Raw genomic sequence first — 9,821 nt, 5'->3', positions numbered from 1 at the left:
GCAGAATTGACTTTTTCACTAATAACAACAAGCATTGATCATGATCAGGAACACAAGTTTATTTCCAGTTTGACATCATTTCAACTTTGCATGTAGGAATGACAAGCACATGAGAAATGAAGGGATCGACAGGTAATGTCTGTTCAGGGCTCTCCATCAATCAGTCATCATCGCCGCCTGCTTTGTCAATAACCTTCCTCATCCACCTCCTCATGCGGAAAAGATGGGTGTAGAATCCATATTTCCCATCGCGGTCGCAACCCTCTCCCCAGGACACAATACCAATCTGGTACCAACGGTTGTCGTCTGGACTCTGTGGACGGGCATGTCATTTCATTAGTGTAATAATCATAATAATAATAATAATAATAATAATAATAATAATACATTAGACTTATATAGCGCTTTTCTAGACACTCAAAGACGCTTTACAAACTGAAAAGATCGAGTAGTAATAATAAAAAGAAACACAAAATAAATAAAAGAAAGTGTAGAGGTGGTCTAATTCATTTTTAGATGAATCAAGTGTCTTTGTAGGACAATCTACTCTGGATACCGCAGTATAGGCTACTCTTTCTTGCATTGCTCAGCAATCTCAACTTCCGTTTTTCAACTCAGCAGCCTTCCCCCCCCCCCCCCCCCAAAAAGACATGATTTTGTTTCCTAAAACTTGTCTCATGTTTCTCTAGTTGTTAGCCAGAATACATGGAGCTAAAGAAAGGACAATTCAAACACGGACCTCTGCAATACAAAAGATAAAAGAGTTGATGGAGTGACTGTGTTTGTAGGATGTGTTGTATGTGAATGTAACCTGTAATTATTGTACTGTTATGATTTTATGATACCAAATATAGTGTAATGAAGAACTATGGGGGGGGTGGGGGTGGAAGGGATGTTATCGCCATGGGGGGGGGAGGGGGGGGGTTACTCGTGTGTTTATAGTGGGTGGGGGGTAAGATATGTAAAAAAAAAAAAAAAACAGTATATATATATCTCAGGACAGACACTTATTTTGTTTTGTGTAATTGTGAGTTTTTCATGTGTACTGAATAAATAATTGATTACAAAAACATGTTTCTCTAGTTGTAATTACCTTCATGACAAAGGGACCACCACTGTCCCCTTCACAGGCATCACCACTTTTCCCACTGTCTGGTTTGTAGCCTACATGTGCATGAAGATGACAAGGAAGGAACGGTTATACCAGTGATACAACAGATTCAGCAGTCAGTCAGTCAAGTCAGACTACACATATAGCATATTTGAGATATCTTCAGTAAAATGGACTGTACATACATGAACAACCTTTCAAACTGTCAATGGGAATTGTTTGGTTAAGGGGTTACAGGTAAACAGGTGCTACTAGTAAGAGCTTAACAAGCAGTGGCGGACTCAGGCTGTTTGAAGGGCAGGGGGGGCGAAAAGAAAAAAAGGGCATCTACTGCACAACATGGGACCCCATCAGTGCACATGGTCAAGTTTAGACCATTGGAAGGGCAGCCAATAGGGCACATCCTCTAATTTTGCCACTCAAAAGGGCACTTTAGTGGGACGGTTTTCAACTGTGGGGGCACATGGTCAAGTTTAGACCATTGGAGGGGCACCAATAGGGCACGTCCGCTCATTTTCGCCACTCAAAAGGGCACTTAAGACAGACTATTTTCAACCGTGGGGGGGCACCAGGAGGGGCCGTCGCCCCCCCTGCCCCCCCCCTGAGTCCGCCAGTGTTTACAAGCTACAACTCCTCACCAGCGCAGAACATGTTGTCTGTGATGCGGATAGAGGTGGAGGCTCTGCAGGTGTCCTGTTCAACGATGGGTAGATGGACCTGCTGAAGGACCGTGGGCATGTTGCTGCTGACTGAGGACCAGGTCTCCTTGAGGTTTCCCCAGCCCGTCACCCGGCCTTTATAGCCAGCAAACATCAGTCTAGAGAGGGACACATAGAGACATGACACACAGCAAAAACATCAGTCTAGAGAGGGACACATAGAGACATGACACACAGTATGAATACAGTAGAGTAAATACGTTTTGATACGTTTTGATTTCAATAATGGGGGCGGCTGTGGCACAGGAGGTAGAGGAGTCGCCGTCTAATGATCGCAAGGTTGGCAGATCGGCGGTTCGAGCCCCCGGCGGCTGGCCGCATGTCGAAGTGTCCTTGGGCAAGACACTGAACCCCCCCCCAAAAAAAATGTGCTCCCAGTGAGCGGGCTGGCCGGCGCCTTGCATGGTAGCTTGCCTACCTCGCCATTGGTGTGTGAATGGGTGTGTGAATGGGTGAACGAGAGGCCGTTGTAAAGCGATTTGGATAAAGGCGCTATATAAGTGCAGTCCATTTACCAATAAACGTCCTCAATGGATATATATGAAGACAATCCAGGTGGCCAATGGACTCGTGAATGAGCGATCTTACGTTTTAACAACCTTCTTAGTCGGCAGACAGACAGGGTGGATCTCATCTGTGAACTCAATAGGTCTCCTCATGTGCAACAGAGCGATGTCCCGGTTCAGGTTCTCCTTCCAGTTGTACTTCGGGTGGACAATAATCTCATCGATGGCGACAATCTTCTCTGTGGCCCTCTCGAATCTGGGAATTGTATGAGAAACACTGTATGAGTAACCAATATTCATAACACACACGAAACACATTCAAACCTGCCTTTTTCAACGATTATAGAGCTGTCATTTGTCATTGGGGCGGCTGTGGTGCAGGAGGTAGAGTCACCGTCTAATGATCACAAGGTCGGCAGATCAGCGGTTCGAGCCCCGGCTGGCCACATGTCGAAGTGTCCTTGGGCAAGACACTGAACCCCCAAATTGCTCCCAGTGAGCAGGCCAGCGCCTTGCATGGCAGCTTGCCGCCATTGGTGTGTGAATGTGTGTGTGAATGGGTGAATGAGAGGCCATTGTAAAGTGCTTTGGAACAGCTTTGGAGCAGCAAAAAAGGCACTATATAAGTGCAGTCCATTTACCATTTACCATTTATAATCTGTAACCCATTCCTAAAAGATCAGGGAAAAAAAAAAAACGGGATTGAAGAACTCACTTGATTCTGTTGTGTTTTCCGAGGCGGACCAGGATGTCGTTGGTGGTGAAGTTCTTCCCCCATGGCGGGTAGAGGATGCAGTGGGCCGCCGTGAGGATCCACTCGTCGCTGATCAGACTGGCCCCACAAAGCAACTCCTGGGGACTCTTCTTATACAGCATCACCTGCCTACAGCGACCAACAGCTGCCATCAGTGATATCTACACCAAACACCAACTGTATAATAATAATAATAATAATAATAATAATAATACATCAGACTTATATAGCGTTTTTCTAGACACTCAAAGACGCTTTACAAACTGAGAAGATCGAGTAGTAATGATAAAAAAGAAACAATAAATAAATAAAATAAAGTATAGGGGCCTAATTAAGGTAGTGCTGGGGACACATGGGAAGGGGAGAGGGGGAGAGGGTTAACTGGTGAAGGCGAGCTTGAAGAGGTGGGTTTTGAGGGCCTGTTAAAATGTTGGCAGGGTGTTGGCCTGTCTGATCTGGTTGGGGAGGGCGTTCCAGAGGGACGGGGCTGCGGCTGAAAAGGCCCTATCACCCCAGGTCCGGAGCTTGGTCCTGTATGTATTGTATCTGTCTAAGACAAAGACCCATTGAGGATAGAAGCACACAGAATATGTATACTTCTCCTTCCCATTCTCATGAAGAGAAATCAAATAGTAACACTAATACATTATATTTTGATTCTCTTCTTCTTTTCTTTCTTTACCATGGTGCACTGGCAACTTCTGCATCAATGCCTTTAACAATGCGGCCTGCGATATAGGATTCAAACAGCTCTTTCTCCTTCTCGTCCGTCTTAGAGATCCTCTCGAACATGGGTCGCTCGCCACACACTGAAAATACGGCAAAATAGAGAAAATACAAGCAGCATGTTTATGGCTGTCCAATAGTGTTTATTTATTAAACCTTATTTCTCCAGGGGGTCCCACTGAAGTCAAAACACCTCTTTCTCAAGGGAGACCACAGGGGTATTCCATCAACGTCACTAAAGGAAAACCCAGGCTTATTTTGATACGTTTTTCTCGCGAGACTTAAAAAATAAGCCTGGATTTTCCTTTAGCAATGTTGATGGAATACCCCCCCTGGGCAAGACGGCAGCACACATTAACACAAACAACGACAATACACAAAACACAACCAAAACATTATATATAAGGAAAAGTGCAGAAGTAAAAACACAAACAAATACTTAATAAAATACATCTAGCACAAGAATAAAAATGTTTATGTTGAAGTTCAAAGTGTTAATCTATTACAATAAAATGTTATGTCTATTTTTTCGACTATTCTTACAATGTTATCAATGTTAGCACCAGTAGTAATTTAGAGTTTTGAAGAGTTTAAATAACCATGCAGCCCTACTGTAACCTAGAAATGGAAAATCGTGAGCTTAGAATGATAAGGTTCTCTAAGGATCGTTTAGGGCAGTTCAGAGATATTGAGAGTCAAAGTTTTTACATTCCATTATGTTCTGTGAGATGGAACCTTAGTATTTTATGAATTACTAACTCAAAAATTTCAACATTTAAAAAATAACACCACACAGGCATTAATAAACACCAAATGGATCAGATTATGTAAAAAACTACATTTGGACAAAAATGGAGATAGAACCTTATAATTCTAACGTCACGAAATAGTCTCTTTCCCCTTCTGTGAACCCTGTGTCGTCTGACTTCTGTGTAGTCATACAAATCTACATTAACTTGCTAAACCAATATTGTACTAACCCAGTTCTCCTTTGCCAAAGCTGCGGGGGCTGAAAAAGGCTTTGCGGGGTCCAGAGAGCACAGTTCTCTCCCTGGCTCCGGTATCATCTTCAAAGTTATCAATGGGGTCATCTGAAAAATAAAGAGAACAGACCAACCAGCCTTATATAATCTGTCCAATGAAGACAAATGTCCCTAGCAATTGAAAGTAGTAACTCAGCGTGACTGATTATACCTGACTGGGGGGGGGGGGCAGTGGTCAGTTTTAAAAATACAAATCAAAGCTGTATGTATGTATGTCAGATGAATCCTGGATGAACAAAATGTGCAAACGTGCCCAAAAACACCCCACAAAAACCACATTAAATTAGGTATCCTAATCATTTGAGTGAAACAGTTCTACCAGAAATAAGGATCAAACGCTCACCACACATCTGAAGGTCACAGTAGCCCACGGTGGTGTTCCCACCCTCGTCCACGTAGCACCAGGGCCCCTCCATATCTCCGTCAGGATTCCTGCAGTGGTTCTGGATTAGTTTGACCTCTGGGATGAACTCCTTTCCTTTGCTACTTGCCAGTGCCTTTGGAGATGCCCACAGCAGACACTTGGAGCCTGCCATGGTAACTGATAGATCACCTGTATAGTCTATGCCATTGTTGGCCAGACAATTCGTTTTGGTGTATACAGGCCTCACAGTGGGTGGTGTCGAATCGGCTGGGCCCTGTGTAAGCGGAACATCAGGACCACCTGGAAAAATGGTATGGAAGACATCAAAATCTATTAGGAACTCTCACTAATGAATGAATGAATGAATGAATGGTCTTTATTGTCATTGCTACAGTACAGGTACCAAACAACGAAATTTAGGAGGGGTAAACACACTGTGACAAAGGTACTGCAAGAGCTTTGCTGGTGCACCCTGCTGGTGCTCAGCATCAACATCATGCAACTAAACGTTACTATGGTTACCATGATCACAGGCTGGGTGGACATTGGAATTTCCTGTCACTTAATTTTTGTAGGACCCAGCTAAGATGAGCTCTAAACAGTCTGCCGTCCCAGGTGAAATGGGTAGTAACTAAATGCTTCATAAATGCGTTATGTGTGAATCTTGATGCACAACGGCCAGACTGAACACAGCGAGGCCCAGTACAGTTGATGCGTGGAAGGCTTATTCATTGAACTTGACCAACTTGACTACTTTGTAATTTGATTTTTTCCCATTTACCCCAATCCGGATTGTGTTATACTTCTACTATTTTGCTATGACTTGTCTGCTACACTACCCCTTTTCTTTTTGGTTTTCTTTCTTTTTTCCCTCCTTTGCTTTCTTGTTATGTATTGTCATTGTTATGTGTTGTTAAAAGCAATTAAAAAATCTTGATCACACAAAAAAATTATGCGTTATGTGTTTGCCATACCATAACACATTGGAACGGGGCACGCCTCTCTCCTGACAGTGGGGTCTCTAGTGAAGCACCAAGGACCGCCTGCACTCTTGTCTGGGTTCCTGCAGTAGTTCTCCGTCAAGGAATCATCCAGGGAAACGTTGAACTCCCTGAGAAGAAATAGCACCACTCAGCAACACACTAGTAAATGGGACAATCTGTTGGGATGTCGTGACGTTAGAATTATAAGGTTCTATCTCCATTTTTGGTCAAAATTGAGTTTTTTTACATAATCTGATCCATTAGGTGTTTATTAATGCCTGTGTGGTGTTATTTTTAAAAATGTTGACATTTTTTGGTTAGTAATTCATAAAATACAAAGGTTCCATCTCACAAAACATAATGGAATGTAAAAACTTTGACGCTCAATATCTCTGAACTGCCCTAAACGGAGATAGAACCTTATCATTCTAAGCTCACGATGTGCAACAATAACCTCATTCCAATCATGGGGTAGTAAACACATACGTTATTCTGTGGGGGAAGTTACTTTTCCAGTACTGGCATGGTTTTCCTGAGGAAGTTCTGGATATTGTACCGTTGAAGGTCGCACCAATGCCAATGCCAATGCATTCTCCTGTAAAACGCAGGCCCATATAATCCAATTAAGAACACCATACTTCTTCCTTTGACTAATAACTACATATTTTTCCTGAGTCAATGGTTTTTACAGGTAAATACTTGAAGAATGTAAATGTATTTTCAAACAAAACCTGAAATGTTTTAGTCTAAAATATTGACACTTAGAATTTGCTCTACATTTTCAAACACAAACATAAAATGAACGGCAGAACAATAATATTTACCATCCATGCATTTCCTCATTGTATTAATATTATCCTGGACTCTCAGCAGCTTAGTGCCTTCACAGTCTGTGGACACGATAAGAAACATGTTAAGAACTGAATTTGAAGTCTATTCATCAAAAGAATGTGAACTTTTATGATAATATGAAATATGTGTGGGATCACCAACACAGTGGTTAGTATGAGTGACATCCAGAGATGAGCAAAGGTGCATACAAATGCGTTATGTTACAAAATACCCTAAAAACCAAAGTGTATAAAAAAATTAATGTTATATATATTTAATAGAAATGGCAAAATACAGACAATACATTTGCAAGACTGGCAGCTTAGCAGACATGTAGAGGGGACTTTCTAAGACATTTTTACATCACTGTAAATTAAATGTAATACCAATATCACAGCGAAAGATGACCAGAAATGTGGTACAGTTGGCCTAGGTTTTGTGCAAGACAGTTTTGTCTTGGAATTAACCAAATTTAGTAAGATGCATCCTCATTATCTTCATAATTTCTATCAGAACTGGCAAACTCAGACCCCTGCAAAGTATTTTAGAAGTTGTTCAGGCCAGTCAAATCCAAATTAGAAAACAATCAATACGTATTTCAAATGTAACAGACATAGGCTACTACCCATCTCTGTCCACATCTAAGTTGCACTTTGTTCGTGGTTCAATACCATCTATTTACATTGGGTGCTGTGTCTGGAGATACTGCAGGCAATTCAAGAGGGTTTTGAATAGAAGAACACATAGGTTTGATGGAATAACAAATACTTACCCAAATATTTGGCCCAAAAGGTTTCCTAAATTAGACAGAAAGTTAATTGATAACATTATCCACCAATCATTATCATACACATCATTCTGTAGAGGCACCCAGAGCAATAATACAGTTTAACAAGCAGTTCAATGTCTAACACTGCTACAGGGTATATACAGGAATGTTGAGGTTAATTTGAAAGTGACAGTTGACACTAGAACAGCCGTGTCTGTGTTACCTATGGTAAACATGTGTTTTGTCTCACCGTCACTTTGGGCTGTTCAAAAACCTCTCGGGCTTCCTCATGGTCACAGATCTCCTCAAAACATTCTCGCTCCAAGTTTCCAGGTCTCATCTCCTCCGCCCAGCTATTTGCCCGTTTGGCACGGACAAGAACCTGAGAGGCCGTCTTGCTGTCAAGAAACACTGTAAAAAAAAACACATCTATAGACTATTATTTTCTGTGGTAATGCCATTAAAACTGACATAATTCACATGTAGTTATAGTTCAAGTGAACTACTTTTCAGAATTATGGGCATAATGACATTGAATTGACTTTTGTTGGTTGGTTGCTTTGATATAAAAATCAGCCACCAGTTATATTCCTTTGTTCAAGGCTTAGTTTCAACAGGACAAGTAGCTGTAAATGCTGCAATCCAGGGCTGGTAAAGAAGGCACAGAAGTAACAATTCATAAATCAGACATAAATCTTACCGTCATCACCAAGGGTGACCTGAAGAGTAGATGACAATAGAATGGAGAAAAGGAGACTTGGAGGTATTCTACCCATTGTTTCAGAGGGTTAATGCAGAGGTCCTAGCAAAACCTAGGACACCACAAAACCTTATCACCTCTTCAATAGCCTAGTGCACATTGACTATCCTCCCACTCCTAGTTGATAGAACCACTTAGTTAATATTGAACCACTGGAGTTCAAATAATGACTCAATTCAGAGGCTGCAACTCCCATTGGGTTTTGAGTCACGTTCAATTCTGTTGTGTTCAACCTCTGTTATCGATTCAGCTATAATATATACTGCACCCGCATAGCTTTCTTCTTTGTTTCTTTTCAGGGACAACTTCTAAAAAAGCATCTAAAAAGGTTCAGTGGTTCAGATAACAAATGATTTCTCATCTGCTCATTTGAACAGTACAATCAAAAGCCATTATCAAACGTAGGTAACAACGTTAGGTTAGGTTAAGTCAAACCACACAAAAGAAGTTGCACCAAACCAGAATGTTTATTGATTCACTCTTAAAGACTCCTGTCCCAATCATCTAAATATTTGCTGACAAAATAATTTCCAAAAACACATAAAACATTTGTAAAACCATGTGTTTATTTTCAGTAGGAGTCTTGACAATAATGAATATTTCATCGATCGAAGGCCCATAATTAAAGCAGTGGGTTGTGAGAGTTCAAATAGTGTGATCTACTTTAGATAGTAATCATCTTCATTCTCTAGAAGTAAAAATGATCTTGATCCAATTAAAGGAGACAACTATAAGCTTTCATTCGTAATGATTTTATTTCTGTTTAACCACTGGCATTTGCTGACACACCATTTCGTTTCAGGACTGTGCTTGAAAAGAACATCTGGTGCAAATAGTGACAAGGTCCACCACAAAAGTCAATATTTGCTTAAATCCTCAACTCTGTCACAGCTATCATAAAATGATCCCGCAAACAGTACCAATGTATCTACATGGAATATCATGATGCTTTTTTTTTTTCTATGATGGGAACAATTTATTTTCATATTATGAGATCAATACAATAGGTTCTGCTTATTGATTTCCCTCAGGTACAGTGCAGCACATCTGACAAGCTAGATGTTTGTATGTTTTATTCAAGCTCTAATACTTCAATAGAAGAATTCAAAATACAGCAGAGCATCCTCATGAAATAAGAACTCTATAGGTAATGTAGGGGAAAAAATCTTACACTTTGTCTTAACAATCGTTGGCAGGACAGATTCCTTAGCAGTCTCAATGACGTGTTTGCTATTTTGTGAACACATTACGCATG

The 9,821-nt window shown here is 41.0% G+C and overlaps 1 protein-coding gene across 1 annotated transcript; it reads right to left on the bottom strand.

The window, feature by feature from the left end:
• Positions 1-34: 34 nt before the first annotated feature.
• On the bottom strand, positions 35-8,695 carry f2 (coagulation factor II (thrombin)). Its single transcript, XM_080530050.1, has 14 exons — positions 8,507-8,695; positions 8,057-8,217; positions 7,810-7,834; positions 7,031-7,096; positions 6,693-6,801; positions 6,198-6,334; positions 5,203-5,523; positions 4,797-4,907; positions 3,773-3,899; positions 3,052-3,219; positions 2,419-2,592; positions 1,750-1,928; positions 1,094-1,164; positions 35-313 (listed from the first exon to the last, which is right to left on the bottom strand). Exons 1-14 carry the CDS (start codon positions 8,580-8,582, stop codon positions 161-163), a joined length of 1,878 nt encoding a protein of 625 aa, XP_080386176.1. The 5' UTR covers positions 8,583-8,695; the 3' UTR covers positions 35-160.
• Between the last annotated feature and the right edge of the window lie 1,126 nt (positions 8,696-9,821).

This window comes from Nansenia antarctica, assembly GCF_963989245.1.
Source record: "Nansenia antarctica genome assembly, chromosome: 4".
Taxonomy (NCBI): Eukaryota; Metazoa; Chordata; class Actinopteri; order Argentiniformes; family Microstomatidae; genus Nansenia; species Nansenia antarctica.
This window is presented reverse-complemented; position numbering and strand designations above follow the sequence as displayed.

Coding starts and splice junctions, on each gene's coding strand:
- f2 (XM_080530050.1), bottom strand. CDS start 8,582: ATGGGTAGAATACCTCCAAGTCTCCTTTTCTCCATTCTATTGTCATCT. Junction 1,929..2,418: donor ACTAAGAAGGTTGTTAAAAC/GTAAGATCGCTC, acceptor GTCCCTCTCTAG/ACTGATGTTTGCTGGCTATA. Junction 314..1,093: donor GTGGTCCCTTTGTCATGAAG/GTAATTACAACT, acceptor GCCCGTCCACAG/AGTCCAGACGACAACCGTTG.